The following is a 20,000-nucleotide window of genomic DNA, read 5'->3' as shown; positions in this document are numbered from 1 at the left end:
GGGGAAGGCGTCTCTTCTTCCATTTCCTTTCTGATTATTTTTTTTTTAAATGTCATTTAATTTTTTTTTTTTTTTAAATGATTTCGTGTTTTCTTTGTTTTGTTTTTCCACATTTTCTCAATGATTTTTTTTCTTTTTTTTTCACTTATCATTATTATTATTATTATCATCATCATCATAGAAATTACTTTAAACGTTCTCACGATTTCACAAAAAAAAAAATAATAATAATAATTTTTTAAAACGAATTTCGAATAAATAAATAAATAAATAAATAAATAAACGTTTTCATTTTTTTACTCAGCGTGCACTTCAAATATCATTATTATTTAAAATTGACCTCCTCTTCCTCCTCCTTCCCCTCCTCTTCCTTCTTCTTCTGCTTCTCCTCGTGTTAATAATAATAATAATAATAATAAATTTTTATTTTTAAACTAAAATTAATTTAAAATTGTTTAAAGTTATTTTTAAAAAAATGAGGAGAATACATTTTTTCTAAAGAAACAAAACAGAACAAAAATTTACTGGCAGACGTTTAAAAAAAAAAAAAAAATTTTTTTTTTATAAAAATAGATTTTTAATTGTGAATAGTTTAAAATAATAATAATAATAATAATAATAATAATAATAATAATAATAATAATAATAATAATAATGATAATAATAATAAGGGTCGTCAAGCTCATTTAACCAACTCCCCAAATAACAAAATAAAAATAAATTATTTACATTTTTATTTATTTATTTATTTCGCTATTAGAAACTCGTAAAAGAAAAAAAAATGTAAAAATGGCAACGTTGTTAAATTAATAATAATAAAAATATGTGTACGCGCACACGCACACGCACTTTTACGGTTACATATGAAAAAGGAAATAAAAAAAACCAAAAAAACAACAACAACAACAACAAGTTTTTTTGAAAATAAAATAAATTTGACAGCTAGTCTAAGACGTAGAAAAAAAGAGAGAGAAAGAAAGATATGGAAAGAGAGAGAGAGAGAGAGAGAGAGAAAGTGTAAAATGGTTCAGAATAAAAAAAAAAAGGTGATTGTCACGGTTGACAGGTTTTTTTTTTTTCTTCCCTCCCTTATTGATTATTTTACATTACAAACTTCCATTTTTCTTTTTTGACATATTTGACAAGAAGAAACAATTCTCGTGTCATTTTGTGACGGGGGTCCGGGGAGGGGCCGAGGGGGAAAGGGAAGTACCAGACGAAAACCCCCCAAGATTAATTACTACTCATGTACAACCAACCCAATCACAAACATTTTCCCAAAATCGAAATTTTTATCAACGCGAAAAAAAAAAACAAATCAACGTGTTTAGCATTAGGTAATAATAATAATGATAATAATACTAATACTAATACTAATAATAATAATAATAATAATAATAATAATAATAATAATAATAAAATTCTTTCTTTTCCTCTACGTTTATATTAAGATCACGCATCGACCGGAACTTGAAAAAAAAATTTTTACAGGATATTCCAACAACACATTTGTTTAAAATTTAAATTTTTTTTTTTAAATCGGACAAGCTCTGGATCGGATCCAAATTGTTTACTATTATTATTATTATTATTATTATTATTATTATTATTATTATTATAAATATTTAAAAATGTTAAAGGTGAAAAATTACTTTATTATTATTATTATTATTAATATTAAAATTTCATCGATAATATTATATCGAATCGTATAATAAAATCTTTTTTTTATTTGTTTAAATGATATTTGGAAAATTATAATCATCGTGGCAATAAACCAGACATTTTGTTTTTATTATAAAACGATTTCAAAATAGCAGACGACGATAAATTACGACGAAAAAAAAAAAAAAAAAAAAACAAAAAAAAAACAAAAAAAAATTTAAATATTTAATCGAGTTTTAAAACGATTTAAAACAAACGAACGAAAATTCTTTGTTCACGATTGTTTATTTTTGTAGATAGTGACACGACACGAAATCAAAATTTAAAATTATTATTATTATTATTATTATTATTTTTACGAATTGGTGGCAGGGAAAAAGTAAAATTCTCCCTCCCCCGCATTCATTTATACAAATACTACAATTTACGATGACTTATTTAAAAAGACGTGGCACAAATTTTAAAATTATAACAAAAAAACGTGTAAATAAGTCAATGACGTCAAACAAATAAATAAATAAATAAATAAATAGAGATCGTAAATAACGTGAGTATTTTTCAATTGAATTTTAACGTAAATAAAATATTTAAAAAAATTATTTTTCAATAAAAAAAAAAAAAAAGAAAGAAAAAAAGTTAAATTTTTTTTTGAAAAAAAAAAAAAAAACTACCCTCCTATTATTCTTCCCTTCCCTTCCCTCCTCCCCTCTTCCCCCATCAATCCTTATAAACGTCAGTTTAAATTTTTTTGAACAAAAACACGTTTGAGAAAAAAAAAAAAAAAAAAAAAAAAAGGCAAACCATTGAAAGTCATTGGTATAACTGTTAACATGTTTTTCTATCGTTTCTTCGTAAAAAGGGACAAAAATTTGTTATTGTAAAAAAAAAATTTTTTTTTTGTTTGGGGATGAAGAGGGAGGGAGAGAGAGTGAGGGGGGAGTAGTAGTTTTAAGTCAGGTTTGATGTTTTTTTTAAAAAAAAAAAGAAAAAATTTTAAGAGAAACATGACATTTTACCCCATCAGATAAATACATCCAAAAAAAAAAAAAAAAAAAAAAAAATGTCAGTTTTGTCGCCATTGTCATAAGAAATACGATGGTGATCGATGCATTTTTTTTTTTTTTTTACGTGCTAAAAATATTTCATTGTGATAAGTAAAAATAATAATGATAATAATAATAATATTTTCCGATAAAAAAACAAATAAAAAAAATGTCGAAAAAAAAAAAAACAGGTAAAGCAGGTGAAAAACTTTTTTTTTTAAATTTTTTTTTATGTTGTTTTTAAACCTTAAAACATAATTTTTTTTAATTTTCTCATCGTTTCGTATTATTATTATTATCATCATTATCATCATCATCATCATCATCATCATCATCATCATCATCATCATCATCATCATCATCATCATCATCATCATCATCATTATTATCATCATCATCTTTTTTTTTTCTTTCTACCTCGTAAAAACCAACAAAACCTTTTTTTTTTTAAAAAAAACAATAATTATATTTGCAACTTTGCTACCAATATAAAAAAAAAAACGTCCGACCCCTTCCCTTCCCCCCCCCCAATAAATGAATTATTATCATCCGAAACCTCTTTTATTATTATTATTATTATTTTTGTTGTCTTCTGCTAGACGTTTTTAAAATATCCCCATCGATTATTTATTGTTTGAAATAAATTCGAACTCGAAACATTTATTAAAATTTTTATTTGTTCTCCCCACGAAAATAAAAAAAAACTGTGATTTGTTTTTCGACATTATCAACAACAACAACAACAACAACAACAACAACAATAACAACCACAACAACAACAATAACAACTTGAACAACAACAACAACAGCAACAACAACAATAACAACCACAACAACAACAACAACAACAATAACAACCACAACAACAACAACAACAACAACAACAATAATAATAATAATAACAATCATTCAAACATCGTAACCAAATCAAAAAAAATATAATTAATTAAAAAAAAAATTAATTAGAGTTTTGCCCGTAACGAATAAGATTTCAATCCATTTTTTTCCCGGTATAATTACGACGGGGGTAGGGGCAAGGAACAGGGGGAAGGGAGAGAAAGGGAGGGGGAAACGTCAATCAATTAAAAAATTAAAAATCAAATAAAGCATTAAGAAAAAAAAAAGTTTGTAAATACGTGATCGAAAGGATGGTTGTTGTAAGAAAATAAGAAAAGGGAGGATCAACAACCAACAACCGGACAACAACCGACAAACGACAACACACATCGACAAATCATTGAGAAAAAAAAAAAAATTATAACCGAGTATACGCCTTAAATTAAAAAATTTGACCGGATACGTAAAAAAATTCAAGTTCATGACTCCCTCCAAAAAAAAAAAAAAAAAAAAAATTTCAATATATATAGTAAAGTTAAATCAGATTTTTTTTTTTTTTTTTTTTTTTTTCCCAGACGGTAATTACAGTTTTTTATCGATTAATTGGCTTTCGGCTGCTCGTTATTCGGTCGAATATAAATAATAATAATAATAATATTTTTTAAAAATAATATTTCATAGTTATTTTATTATATTTTGACGTGGCCCTTTGCAATTTAAACATGGTCTCTCCCTCCCCTCATTTTTTTTTTTTTTTTGTTTACTTAACTTGATACGACAAGTCTAATGATGGGTTGGACTGCCTACACACACACAAAAACTTGAAATTTTTTTTTTTTTTTTTTGAAACCTTTTAAACAAGGTACGAGTTTTTGTTAGTATCTTCTACCTGAGGAAAGAATGCAATGCACTTTCTAAAATTAAACAACATTTTTTTTTATATTTTTTTTAACGATAATAATTTATTTTATTCATCTTTTTTTAAAAATTCATAACTCCCATCGTGTAATTATTTTTTATATGTTTTCGTCTTTTTATTATTATTATTATTATTATTATTATTATTATTATTTCGAATTTAAAAATTTTTTTTTTATTATTTAATCGTAAATAATAATAGCGATTAATAATAAAAAAAAAAATTTACAAGTAAATTCAACAAAAATAAACAACAAACAAACGAACAAACAAACAAACAAGAAAAACCTGTAGGAATTTTCCCCCACCCCACCCCACCCACCGTATATCCGTTTGGGGGGCAATTTGTTATATTCGAATATTAATTAATATGCGATGAGGCAAAATAAATCGTTCTCTCTCTCTCTCTCTCTCTCTCTCTCTCTCTATCCCTATCTATGCCTCTCTCTCTCTCTCTCTCTCATTTTTAACATTCGTGTTATTATCTTACGTCACTATCTATGGTATTTATTATAGAACATATGTATGCGTGAGTGAGTATAATTTTTTATAATAACAACCGATATAAAAAAAATAAATATATATAAATCCATGTTTAAACAAATCGTTTTCCTATAGATAAATAACCCACACGCACACGCACTCGCACACGCATTATTTACTTTTAATAAGTAAATAATCAATCAATCAATCAATCAATCTGATTATCTGACATCTGCAGATTTCCTCTCTCTCTCTCTTTTTTTTTTCATATAAAAATTTACGACGTTTTTTTTTATTTTGTCTACAACCACGATACTTTTCAAAAAGAAGAATAACCTTTGGAAATGTGCGTGCGTGTGTGCGTGTGTGCCCTCTAAGGGGTTCCAACGACAAACTTAAAATCGTTAATAATAATTCATGTTTTGATATCCCGCTGTGGGGGGAGGGGAGGGGGTCGTCGTCGTCGTCGTCGAAGGACAGACCGGTCGTTTTATTTTTTTTGTTGTTGTATTCAAACAACACAATTCGTTCGTTCGTTCGTTCGCGACAGGGGCCCCTTTCGAAACCCCCCACGGATCGTGCATAAATTCGAATATAAAATTTTAAAAAAAATTTTAGTTATTATTATCATTATTATTATTTTTAATAACGTCAGTTCGCCGTGGTGATTTTTTTAAAACTTATTAACATATTTTTTTACGTCCACCTGTACGAAATACATAATGATAATAATAATGATTTTTTCATCTCTACTCCCTCTCGCGTAAGAGATTGAATTTAAATTCACGTTAAATTAATTAAGAGGAGGGGAAGGAGGAGGAGGAGGAGGAGGGTAAAGAAAAAGCGCGTGTTTTCATCATTATAAAAAAAAAAAAAACTAATCTATCGAAAGTTATTTCGACCAAAATACCTGAACTAAATAACCGGTAAACAAAAATGCAACATCCGAAAGGAGCAAAAAGGTGATAAATCATCGAGTAATTATATTAACTAATAAGCTTAGCAAGATTTTTTTTACCATGTTAGGCGTTTACATCGTTCAATTCTTATAAAGACTTGCCGACATTTTTAAAACGTTTATCTCTCTCTCTCTCTCTCGCACACACGCGAGCACATCATCGTTTCCAAAAATTTCTTTAATTTAAAAACAAAAAAAAGAATTTAAAACGTTTCGCGGTAAAAATTGCAAAATTGTTAAAAGTGTATTTAAAAACAAAACAGTAATAATAATAATAATAATAATAACGTATGTAAATTCCCTTTTTTTTTTTTTGTTGGTCATGAATTATATTTTGTATACCGAAACGAATTGAAAATGTTTTTAAAAAAACCAAAATGAATTTTATCGTTAAGAAAAAACCCGCCGCCATTTTTTTTTTTTTTTTAAATGATTTATTATAATAATTAAAATTTGAAAGTCATTTCGTTTTTTTCTCGAATAAAACTTTCACTCGAATTACGCGAGAAAATGTTTTTGTTTACTAAAAAAAAAATTTTTACGCGGTAAAAGGGTTTCGTTGGTAATAATTACGAAACGAGACGGGAGAAATGTAAGAGGGAGTGGGAGTGGGAGAGAGTCACGTGATTTCATTTGTTATGTAAACAAAAAAAAAGGTTTTTAACGATTCACGACGAACGCACGAGGGACCCCGCGTTATTTAAAAACCGAATGAAAAAAAAAATTTTTTTTTTTTTTTTTTAAATTTCCTTCTCCATTACGCTGATGGATTTATTAAAATTAAAAAAAAATTTTTTTTTAATATTTCGCAACGTTAAAAAAAATTCTAAAACGTTTAGTTATTTATGGATATTTAAAAAAAAAAAAAAAACGATGATGATGCGTACCCGTCAGAATGATCGAACAATGGAACAAAAAAAAAATTTTATTATTATTATTATTTTCGTCTGGAAGAATATAAAAATCGTCTGCTTTTTATTTATATATTATTATTAACAAATCTTTACTATCATTCGGATAACCATTTGTTTTGTTTTTTTTTTTTTTTTTTTCCACAATCGATTATTTATTACGATGGCACTCGCGCACACACACACACACACACACACACACACACACACACATGCACGCACGAACACACGCACACATGCATTTTTGACGGTTACCATCATTGTATTAATTGACGTAATTTATTGCATTTGTTCCAGTCACACACACACGCACGCACGCACTAGCAAATTTACTTAACCGACTCAATGCAATTATTTAACGCGCGTTAAATTTTTTTCCATTTTTCTTTTTTACTCATTATCGTCATCATTCCGTTAATAATAATAATAATAATAATAATAATTAAACGAAAAAAAAAGAAAAGGCGCGAATTATGCGGATATCATGTTTTAATATTACGCGCGCGTTACGGTTCGACAATTTTTTTTTTTAATAAATACAAATGAATCAAAAAATAACCGAACAACAACAACAACAAACGATTTAACAAACGTAAATTGTTTAGTAGTAGTAGTGGGGTCATTAAAACCAGGTACTCGTTTAAAGTAGCAATTAAGGTATGATAATCTTTGGAATTTTTTTTTTTTAAATCAACATCAAGTGAAAAACTAATTAATGTAAAACATGTTAATGCATTTTGATTAGTTTTCCCCCCCATTCCCCCCCCCGTTAATGTACGAATTTGTAATCGATTTGTTTGTTTGTCGTAATGATAAATTACGCGACGTAACGTAACCGGGGAGGAGGGAGGGAGAAACCCTCGGACGCGTTTAAAAAATATGCAAACAACAGGTAGTAGTCTTAAGTCTTAGAAAAAAAAATTTTCCAAAGAGAATGAAAGGGTTAAAAATATTTTTAATAATAATAATAATTATTATTTTTAACCTTTGACCTTTACACACTCGTAAAAAAGAAAACGAATTTTTTTTAAAATCGTATAAGGACACAAATTGAAAATTACAAAAGAGGGAAAAAACAAAAATTCGTTTTTTTTTTTTTTTAACGCATTGCTTAGATCGTAAAAAAACCTTTTTATCATTATTATTATTATTATTATTTGTGCAAAAAAAAATTTTCCATTCGTCAGTCAAACGTCAAATATTTTCTTATTTTTTATAGATAATGATTTCCGTTTAAAAAAAATAAAAATAATAATATTGCGACATTTAAACGATTATCAACGTCGTCGCTTATTTTTTTTTTAAATTTATTATTATTATTATTATTATTATTATTATTATTATTATTATTATTATTATTATTATTATTATTATTATTATTATTATTATTATTATTTTCTTCTTCTTCTTGTGAGATTATAAAAAAAATAAAATATTTATTACTTCTCATCGTAAAAAAAAAAAAAATTATTTAAATTTATTATCATTACCGTCGTAACATCACCAGTTAGTCAGTCAGTCAGTCATTCAATCATTCAGTCAGTCTCGAATTTTTTTTTTTTTTATTGGTTTCGTTCGTCGTTAAAAACTTCCGATTCGTTCTTTTTTTCTGTAAACTTCGCACATGGAAATTATTGCTTTCCATAGTTTAAAAATCTAGCCTACGCGCTCCCCTCCCTTCCACCTTCCCTTCCCTACCGGTCCCCCCCGAAACGATTTTTATTTCCCCCCAAAAAAAACCGAATTTGGCATTTATCAACTTAAATTCGTGACAGAGAACAAACATCGACAAACAAAACTAACATTTTTTTTTAGTGGGCCGAAAATTATAACGTGCACGTAATTTTATCCCGTAGCATTATTATTATCATCATTATCATTATCATTATTATTATTATTTGTTCAACATTCGTCGTTACGAATTCGTTAAATAAACTTTTCGAACCATAATAAAAAAAAAATTTTTTTTTATTTTTTTTTTCTACCATTACATCCGTGGCATTTTAATATATATATATTTTTTTTAATAGGAAACAACCAACAAACAACAACCACCAACCAGCATTATGACCATCGTCGTTAGCGAAGAAATTTAAAAACACGAAACGGTAATTTATTATCATTATTATTATTTTTTTTTTATTTATTTTACCCGTGAATGAAATTCTTTATACTTTTATTATTAGTATCATCATTATTATTTTTTCCCTGCATTGTTTTATTTTCATTGAAAACGAACAAACAAACAAGACAACAACAACAACAACAACAACAGCATAACGAGACGAGAATAAAAGAAAAATTATTATTATTATTATTATTATTATTATTATTATTATTTATTAACCGTTTAAATAATTTTTCTAATCACTTATTACCGATAAATTATCATATCGTTATTACTCGGTAATAAATGAGAGAAAAAAAAATTATCATTATTATTATTATTATTTTTAAATGGAATTTTTCATCAAACGAGTCGTCTGATGATGATGATGATAATAATAATAATAATAATAATAATAATAATAATAATAATAATCATAATTTTTTTTTTTTTTTAATTGGCAGAAAAAAATTGAATTAAATAAGCAGCAGCATCATCAGTAGGAAATGAGAAAATATTATCAGCGAAAATAAAAATTTATCAACGAGAGGAAGAGGAAGAGAGAGAGAGAGAGAGAGAGAGAGAGAAAATTAAGAAGAAAAAAAAACGAACAACAAACAACTCTAGAACGTTAACAACAACAACAACCATTCTTCTTCACGAATGGTTCGAATACCTGCCGCCTCCATTGAAAGATCGAATCCAGAAAATTCAACTACCTTGTTATCTAACATGCAAGAAGCCCCCTGGAGGAACTGGAAAGTAAACGTTGCCAGATTTATGTTTTTTTTCTTCCGTTACACTAAAGTTAATCACGACGTTGTTGCCCAATTTATTTGTTTATTTATATTATGGAATTTAATTTTAAACGATTAATAAAAATTTCATTTTATAATGTAAATCATCGATACGAATGAAAGAGAGAGAGAGAGAGAGAGAGAGAGAGAGAGAGGGAAAGAGAGAAAGAGAGAGAAAGAACAACAACCAAAGATGTTTCTAATTTATCTTCCTCGAGTCATAACCTGTCAAGCAGATTTTTTCCCCCCCTTTTTCTACTCGGCTTTCGCTACTACTTTTTCCAAAAAAAAAAAAAAAAACAAAATGGAATCTCGTTTTCCATTTAAGGTCAATAACAAAATATTAAAAAAAAAAAAAGTTTGCAACAAATGGAAAAAACAAAAGCGAACCAACCTATCATCGCCGTAAATTATTATTACTAAATTTCCAAGGTAAAAAACGTTTTTTTTTTTTTTTTTTTTTTTACGTTAACAAGACGGTTTTTTTTGTTTTGTTTTTGATACCCGCCCACAACTAATACCTTAAAGCTAAACACTCGACAAACATAAACAACTTTTACAAAAAGATGCGATTAAATAAATTTTTTTTTTTTTTTTTTCTTTTCGGGAAAATTTAAATTTTTTTTTCGGAAGCAAAACAAATTCGCGGTAAATAATTAAACGGAAACGTTATTTAAATACCTGTCAGGTATCGGTAAACAACAGCAAAAAAAAAAAAAACAATGATAAGATTATATACCCGGGGAATAAATTTTAAACTTTAATCAAATCTTTCGGCAAAAAAAAAAAAATCTTTTTTCTTTTCACGCCGAAAAAACGAAAAAAAAAAAAAAAAAAAAGCAGAAGACGACGTAAAATGTAAACAAACAAATCCGTTTTCCCCTCTCCTCCCTACTCTCCCCACGATTTATTCTTACGGTAAACAAAAGAATAATTAATTACGTGTAATAATTTATTTAGAAATTAAATAAAAAAAAAAAAAAAATTTTTTTCGAGTCTTGTTTGTCGTGATTAAGTTTGTACGCGTTTAAAGAGCACTTTATCATTATTATCATTATCATTATTATTATTATTACTTTCGTAAAACGAGTCTTTTAAAAAAAAAAAAAAAGTTATAAATTATTTTTTATTTTTTTTGGTGGTTAAACATACAAAATTTATATTCGTGGAAAACAAAAAAAAAAAAAAAAAAAAAAAAAACAACGAAACTCGCGTAAAATAATAATAATGATGATAATAATAATAATAATAAAATCCTTTGATACGTTGCGACAAACCTAAAAAAAAACCGAAAAACCCCCCCCAAAAAAAAAAAAAACCGAAAAAAATTATAATGTACGTTATACGTTTTTCCTTTTCAAATCAATTCGAAAAATTTAAAAAATTCGATGAATCGATCGATCGATCTATCGAAATCCCCCCTCCTTCCTTCCCCCCATCTCTCGAATTTCTCTATTCTTCGTGATTCCTTGTTTAAAGTTTCAATGAACGAAATCGATTTTTTTTTATTTTTTTTTATTGATTTTAACTCGTTTCTATTTACCACCCGATTAAAATCAATCAATTCGTCGTAAATATTTTTTTTTTTTCCTTCTGCTTATTTCCGGAGCGACATAATTCGAAATATGTATGTACCTTCGAGGTATTATACGTTTTGAATAAATTAATATTCACCATTTCGTACCTGACATTTACACCAAATTAGCAAGGTGATAATAATAATGATAATAATATAAGTAAAAGTTAATTTTTCGGTTTGTTGGATAACGTAAAATTTTTTTTTTTTTAAATTAATTCGAAACCCCCCCTCGTCTTATCAATTTAATTATAAAATGAATGTGATGATACCCTTCCCCCCCTTTAAAAATCGAGTCCGATTTTTTTGTACCAGCGACAATTATGTACCCGACGCCCCCCTTTATTTTTAACGGAAACGAATTCGGTAAATTTTATTCCACGATTCCCCCCTCCCCCCGGACGATTTCGAGCCTGGAATCTTTTTTCGTTCTGCCCCCCTCATTCCCCCACATTTTTTTAATATGGAAACTCATTAAATAAAATAAATTAAAATTATAGAGGGGGGGGAGTGTGTCGTCTGTTTTATATCACTAATTAGTTTAAATTTAATTTAATCCCTTCTCCCCCCACGTGGCAATTTAAAATTTAGTAACGATAATAATAATAATAATAATAATAATAATAATAATAATAATAATAATAATAATAATAATAATAAAATTTGATTCTTAAAAAACTCGACAATTGAATTCAATTCTATAAAACTATTTATCATTATTATTATTATTATTATTATTATTATTATTATTATTATTATTATTAATTTTTTTACCTTCACTTTAATAAATTTCGATAAATTGATTAAACGTTGAGTGAAAGGTAACAAAATTAAAAAAATTTAAAAACAATAACAACAAACAACAACAACAACAACAACGTAATTACGTCAACAGGTCACTTACTAACGAGTTATAAAAAATTTTCCTCCCTTGCTCTCTCCTCCCTCCCACCCCACCTACCCCCTCGTTTGTCCGATTTTAACTTAACGTTGTTCGCAACGATAACAACCAACAAAAAAAAAAAATTCGAAAGTGTTACTTCTTTTTAAAAAAAATTGATTGTAGTCAATTACCGAATTCAATTTACTAAAAAAAAATTTTTTTTTTTTTTTTCCCTAAGTAGAAAGTACTAATGATTTTAATTTTTAGTTTTTTCTCAAAAACTAATTTTAGTCTTTAGTTTTAAAACCAAAAAAAAAAAAAAAAAAAAAAATATTTTAACGAGTAAAATCTTAAATCGAATATTTCGTTTGTTTAAAAATCCCAATCGAAAAAAAAAAAAAATTTTTTCCATTTTTTTCATTCGTCTACAATATACGGAATTATTATCATCATCATCATCATCATCATTAATACGAGGGGTAAATACAAAAAAAAAAATAATAATAATAATAATAATAAAGCACGTCAAACTGTGATTTTGTCGTTCGTTATTACAACGTCAAAAATTATATTTAAATAAATATGATTTCTATGACGTTCTTTATTTAAATACCATTTATTCATTGTTCGCTTTTCATCATCATTATTTCCCTCAATCCATTTAAAAATAATGATTGTGATAATAATAATAATAATAATAATAATAATAATAATGAACTAGCGAGTAGAGCATGCATGCACGAATAAGCAAGAATAATAATGATTTTTTTTTCCTTTTCCTATTAATATATAATCGATTTTAAATTTATTTTTATTTATCGGATGAGAATTTCCTTTTCTTTTTTTCATTTCTTATTAAAATAAATTCTCGATAAGTGACAGAATAATAATAATAATAATAATAATAATAATGATTGGATTCGATAGTTTTAAGTGTTTTCCTTTGTTCTTATTTAAAAGAAATAACGGAACCAATCGCGGTTGGAAACAATCGGTGGTAGTTAACTTTCTCTATCTGGTAACAAACACACAAACGAGAAAGGAGTGAGAGAGAGAGAGAGAGATAAAGGATGCAACACGGTAATCACTGTTGGGATCCCCCCCTTCCCCCCTTCCCGTTTTAAAAAGAAAAACTCATCGTGAGATAATCAATCGTGAGTGCACTTGCATCAACTTCCCCAAGGCTGGTGTTGGTGACTTAACATTGAATGCCACCTGTTGCGCATTCGAGAGGGTTTTTTATTACAACCCTAATGTTTTTCTTAAATAAAATGGTTCGCAAGGGAATACAAAATAAAAATTTTATAATACTCAACAGTTTAGAAGAAGAAGAATAAGAAAAAAAAAAAAGGTCAGTGATGATATAAATCATTTAAAGTCAGTCAAAACATTTTAATACAAATTCTTTGTTTTGTTTAGACATATGCGTGACAATCTAAATAGAAGTCTGATCCCTTGAAACGGTTGACAATTCTATACCCCCGTATACGATCGTATTTCTTTTTCGAAAGAAGAACTTTCTCGAAAAAAAATTGGATAATAAAAAAATACATTGAATTGTTTCACGAAAATGTTAGACTCACCATACAGAGGCTGCGTTTCCGAAATAGTACAACAGCAAAAATACGACAGCGCAATTTGCATTTCCAAGGCCGTCTTGAGATAAAAGCAGCTGCGACGTGTAATTCGGATCTGGATGACAGGCAACTGCATTTCTTCCAGCTGCGGCACGAACTCCCCATCCGACACTGGCTAAGTTATAACACAGAGCGAGAAAAACTAACGGTCGCTCTGGATATCGAAATCGTCCGCCTCCGGAATCGACTAAGAATGTGAAAACGGCAAGGAGTGACGACAGAAAGCACAATGCTGCAGATACGGAAAGCCAAACTTCTGCTAGTTTTTTATCGTTGGCGGTAAAAAGCACGTCCTTATCGCAGAGCGGCGCACATCTACCACTTCGATTAACGTAAACGTAAAGATTCGATTTTGAATATTTTGCGCAGGGAGCAACGTGTACGTTATTCCTCGACGTGAGAGAATTCCGTGGAGAGGGTTGAGTCGGAGCAACAGCGTTATTTATTTCCATATCTTTCTCTCCGGGACCTTCCATGCACATGTGCTCGTGATTATTCTCTTGCGGAAATTTTGAACAGTCCAATGCTGCCGGCCATGGAAAACCGAAACCCTGCAGCACGGGAAAACATCTCGATCGTACGGATTCGCACAAACCCCTACAGGGTCCGATAGGAGTTGCAACTTTTTCCGTGCACATGGGTACGTAAACCGAACATAAAAAAAAATGCAACTGTCCACTGCATCCGTATTGAATCAAGGGTGAAAATGTTTGTAGTGTAAAATCCGCATCTCCTTGAAGATCGTGACCCACTAAATTTGGCATTCCCGTCATATTATATCCTAATCCTCTACAGAGTTCAACGCGAATGGGTTCGCAAGTTCTTAAATTTTGATCATTACCCATAACAAAAATTAAAAACGATTGTAATAAAAACAAAAACAACGAATAATGTCGAACCGCCATTTCGCCCGAAATTTTTTTTTTTCTTTCCAGGACTTACAAAACGCACAATTATTATTATTATTAAGTTTTTCGTAATTTCTCGTACGGCAAACGACAAACAATCATCGTAAATTTTAAACACGAATAATAATAATAAAAAAAAAACAAAAACTCGACCCGAAAAAAACACACTAAAAAAGATTTTTTGACTTTATCTAAAGAGAGTGAACATTGTGTGAATGGGCAATCGGAGCGAGAATGGGGGCCCACACATTGCCCTTAAGTTGGAGTCTTACTAACAAGAACTCGTTTACTGCCACTCCAGTCGGATTCATTTAGTTTCATAAGGTGCCAAGTGGGGCGCATGGTCGCCCCACTTCGTGACGTCACCTCATCAAACTCGGTAACGAGAATCTCGTTAGAATAATCACCTCCATATTTATTTTTATTGTTCCTTTTCTTTTTTTTTACATCATCGTCGGAAGATAATTATTATTCGACAATTATTAATTTAACTTCAGAATAATTTTTCGGTCATTTCTAACTATCAAAAGACCCTTTAAAATAACAACCTTTTTTTTTTTTTTTTTTTTTTGAAAACGTTTAACAACGAGCGCTTTTTTGAAAACATTTCTCGCGCGAGAATTGGTTTCGTTGGAAAAGTTTTCAAACAATTTTTTTTATAAAAAATAAATCCGTGAGAAAATAATTTTCATTTCATTCGGAAACGCAGATGGAAAACAAAATTACCCAATTACGTTACATAAAAATTTCTATAACTATCCATGATGAAAGAAAACAAACATTATCATTAACTACCATTTTCTTACGATTTTTGTTACAATTTAAAAACTATCATCTGGAAATACTAGAAAAATTCTGGAAAAAGAGTGAGAGAGAGAGAGAGATAGAAACAAAATTTTAAATAGTTTTCATTCAATCTATACAAATTTCTCTCTTTCTCTCTCTCTTACACACACGATTAAAACAATTTCAAACGTATTTTGTAATGGAGTACGACAACCACACGAAGCTAATTACAAAAAAAAAATTTGTTTGTTCAGTAAAAAAAAAAAATATCCCCCCCCCATAAATACGAAGTAAAACCTTGATTTCATAGGTTTTTTATTTTTTTTTTTCAGGTTGTAAATAACGTAAATAAATAAAAAAAAAAAATAGTTAAACTTTTCAACGCGTTTAATATCCCGTGTATGAGAATAATTTACGCGTAAAATAATCATTTTTTTTTTTTTTTTTTTTTTCTAAATCGTATTGTAACTATTAAAACGTTCACGGCATTTAACCGTTTGTTCGTTCGTTTGTTTGTTTGTTTGTTAAATAAATTTTTTATACGGTTAATTAAAAATAAAATTATTTAATTCTCCGTAATAAGCTTTTTTTTTTTAATAATAACAAATTACGTGAAACCTTTTTTTTTTTTTTAAAATGTGTCACGCTAACGTGTTTAACCGTTTAAATTAAATAAATTATTAATTAAACAAACCGCATCCGGTTTGTTCGCGATGATAATAATGACTGGCTGTCGAACAAACAAACAAACAAACAAACAAGAAACAAACAAAAAAAAAATTAATTTTCTTTCCGAAAAATATTCCTACAATTATTATCATTATCTGTACTTTTAATTACACGTGGAATTGATATAAACGTATCCGAACCGTAAAATTTCTTTTTTTTTTGTGTTAATCGTTAACATCGTTCGATCGATCGATCGATTAATCGATTATTTTCGATATGGGAGGAGAGACATTTACGCGGTATTTTCGTTATAGACAACACACCCTTGACGAAAAATCCCCAAATTGAAACCATTTATTAGTTTATTTAACATTTTTTTTACCCTTCGGGTCAATTGTTTACGTTATTGATTTCACTAGTGCCACGTCAATTATAAAAACTCTCTCTAGTAGAAAACTTTACCAATTATTCATCTAGAATTCATTTAAATATTTTTTTTTTTTTTTTTCTAAACATTTCTCGTTGGCCTAAGGCCATAAAAAAATTTTTATTTTCTTATAGTCGATGATTTTTATTTGTCTTGAACTTGAATAAAGAATTTTTTATACCTGATATTGCGTTTTTACGAGTACGTGCGTGCGTGCGTGCGTGTGTGCGTGTACGTTGTTATAACGATCGTTTGTTATTTAAAATTTATTCGTGTGTTTGATTTTTTTTTCAGAAACTTGTCGATTGATTAATTAATTGTTTGTTTAAACAAATTTAAATTAAATTTTTTTTTTTTAAATTATACGTTTCGCGTGCGCGTGCGTGTGTGCGACTTTTTGGTTTCTTGTTTGTTTTGTATCGAATAACAAACAACCCTTGTAATAAAAGGGGTTTGTTTTTAACGTCGCGTAAATATTTATTTCGACGAAAATGATATCCTCAAGCAAATAATTTTCTGATATTTTGATTTTTAAAAAACGGTTTCGATAACGTTTACTAATTTTAATAATAATATAAAACCCCTTCGGCCATTTTGAATTAGTTTTTTTCGCGTATCGTTTTGAATTTAAATTAAATTGAAATTTATTCCCCACGACAAAAAAAAAAAAAAAAAAAAGAAAAGCAAGAGTCGATGATAACTAACGTAATTAATAAATTTAAATTTTTAAAAATAAAAAAAAAAGCAAAACAAACATAAATTAATGGCGTTTCAATAAAGGGAAAAATTTTTTACAGTCGTAAAAAAACCAGACAAAACAATTTTTAACCTCGTAAAAAACGAAAAAAAAAAAAAAAAAAAAAATTCCATAAAATAAAGGAAAAAAAAAAAAAACACTTAAACGATTCCAGTTACAATAAATAAAAACGTAACGAGTTTTAAAATGTCCATGGAGAAAAAAAAAAAAAAAACAAAGAAAAGTATGGAAAAAGAAAAAAAAAAAAATTTTTTTAGATCGTAACTTATTACTCAATAAAATCAAAGATATATGTATGTACGAAACGAGAAAAAATAAAATAATAAGTTAGAGAAGAAATCTCATCACGATTCTAGTTTATACTGTTTATTCTTTGTTGACATGCTAATTACAGGTTCGAGTCCGAACCTGATTTAGTCACGCCTAAGGGAGCGGGAACAAATTTTTTACTAAAACTTACCAAAGACGTGATTACTTTTTTTTTTTTGAAAGCCTCCGATCAACACATGATTCAGACGTTTTCGAGACCGGCTTTTTTTTTTTTTTTTTACGAGAATCCACATAATAATCAATCTTTCTTTTTCTATCTAAGGTATCAAGGTCGAGTTCATGAACCTCCAAGAATTCATCCAAGAGAAAAAAATTTTTTTTCTCTTTACATCTGTAACATAAACGAAATAACCCTTAAAAAATGCGTTTATGCAATTTGTGATACATTGCCGCATCGCACGTTATATAACTAATAAGAAAACAGGTGGAATAATTAATTAATTTTAATTAACCGTAAACTAATTAATTATTATTATCATCAAAAAGCATTATTATTAATAATTAATTAGTTTTTTTATGCACGTGCAATTGCGTAGCTAAATCTCAGCGAAAAAAATTATTATTAAATAAAAGTTTTAACGTCGTAACGAAATAAATAATTTTTTTTGTTAGTGTTTCGCCATTTTTTTTTTTTTTTTTTTTTTTTATTCGACTGCGATTTCACGTACACGCAACACAAACAAAAGTATTGCATGGCAAAAAAACTAATCAAAAAATATAAGGGGCTTCGCGACGTGAAAGTACGATTTGTTGTTTTAACGAGAGTGTTATTTCACGTTGTTTTAAAACCACCTATAAAATGCATAATTAAAAATTTGTAGGCGAACTTTAAAATTTAATTTTTGAAATTAATTTAAAAACATAACAACAACACTATAAACAACAAACAATATAATGCAACAACAAACAAATATAACAACAACAATATAATGCAAACATACATCATTTACATGGTGGGATTTTAAAATATTATTATTATTATTATTATTTCGATATTTTTCAGCGTTTGAAGTTACAAAAGAAAAATTTCTCTTTTATTATTTGCTGTTTTTAATAAATAAATTCAAAACACGTTAAAATTTGAATAGAAAATTATTATTATTATTATTATTATTATTGACTCGATATTAAACAAATATAGACACAAATTTGTATGTAAAAATTCGTTATAACCGTTTCGCAAAAATCTCTAATATAATTTTCCCATGCGAAAGAAAGAAGAAAATCTCTCATTTAAACACAAAAGGAAAATTTATTTAAATATTTTCAACATTCAATAAAATGAATTAATGATGCCAAAAGAAAAAAGAAAAGAAATCCAACACAATCTTATATTTTTTTTTTTTTTTTTTTACGAAAAAAAAATACAACGCACATTGACCTTTAACCCTAACCATAATCTTTCATTTGAAAATTTTCAAAACTTATATTGAAACGAAATTTTTTTTTTTTTTTTTTTTTATTCTAAACGTTCTACGAGAGATCAAACTTGCGTGTGTGCGTGAGTGCGTGCGCGTGTGTGAATAATTTAAATTTAAATTTTAAAAAACGCTCTAATGAAAAAATTTAAAAAAAAAAAAAACAAAGAAATCGAACAAAAGAAAAAAATTTACGCGGATTATTATCATTATTATTATTATTATTATTATTATTAACTAAATGCGAATGGAAATAAAAAGAAACTCATGGAAAAAAATGTGCCGACTGGAGCCTACTGCAATTTGATATGGGGTTGACCATGTCTAATGACAAGATTGCTTTCTTCTTCCTTTTCCTCTTTTTTTTTTCTTCTCCGCGTGTAATTTAAAATTTTTTTTTTTCTTATTCATTTTCTAACTCGGTAAATCATTATTATTATTATTATTATTATTATTATTATTATTATTATTATTATTAAAATTTTTTTTTAACTTGTATTCCTATTATATATTTTTTAATTGCTTTAAAAAACGTTTTTTTTTTTTAAATGAAAATTTTTCGAGAGGAAAGGAAAAGAGGTTTGACTAAAACGTATAATTTCTTTTTTTAAACTAATAATAATAATAATAATAATAATAATAATAATAATAATAATGATTCGGGTATAAGACTCCCGTCGATTTCTCATCCATATCACGCACCTATTAAAAAAATTTTTTTTTTTTTGCACGAAACGACGTTTCGAAAAATATCGAAAAAAAAAAAAAAAAATTCTAGTTCCGGTTAGTCGTGGCACTAAATAGACAAGTTAATGATTCTAAAAAGACCTCACACGATATATTTTTTAAACGTGTTAAATAATTCGATCGGTGGTATTCTTATATTTTCC

The 20,000-nt window shown here is 27.6% G+C and overlaps 1 protein-coding gene across 1 annotated transcript in view; it reads right to left on the bottom strand.

The window, feature by feature from the left end:
* The window catches only part of Phum_PHUM440660 (class D atypical G-protein coupled receptor GPRfz3, putative), a gene marked incomplete at both ends in the record, with an annotated part of 26,965 nt that extends 12,305 nt beyond the window's left edge, over positions 1-14,660 (bottom strand). Inside the window, one exon of the mRNA XM_002429536.1 lies at positions 13,762-14,660. Within this exon, the coding sequence (XP_002429581.1) occupies positions 13,762-14,660 (899 nt within the window). The remainder of the gene's footprint in view (positions 1-13,761) is intronic.
* Positions 14,661-20,000: the final 5,340 nt, after the last annotated feature.

Source organism: Pediculus humanus, genomic scaffold (genome assembly GCF_000006295.1).
Source record: "Pediculus humanus corporis 1103172108212 genomic scaffold, whole genome shotgun sequence".
In the NCBI taxonomy this organism is placed as follows: Eukaryota; Metazoa; Arthropoda; class Insecta; order Psocodea; family Pediculidae; genus Pediculus; species Pediculus humanus.
The sequence above is the reverse complement of the archived record's forward strand: the minus strand, read 5'-3'. Positions and strand labels throughout refer to the sequence as shown.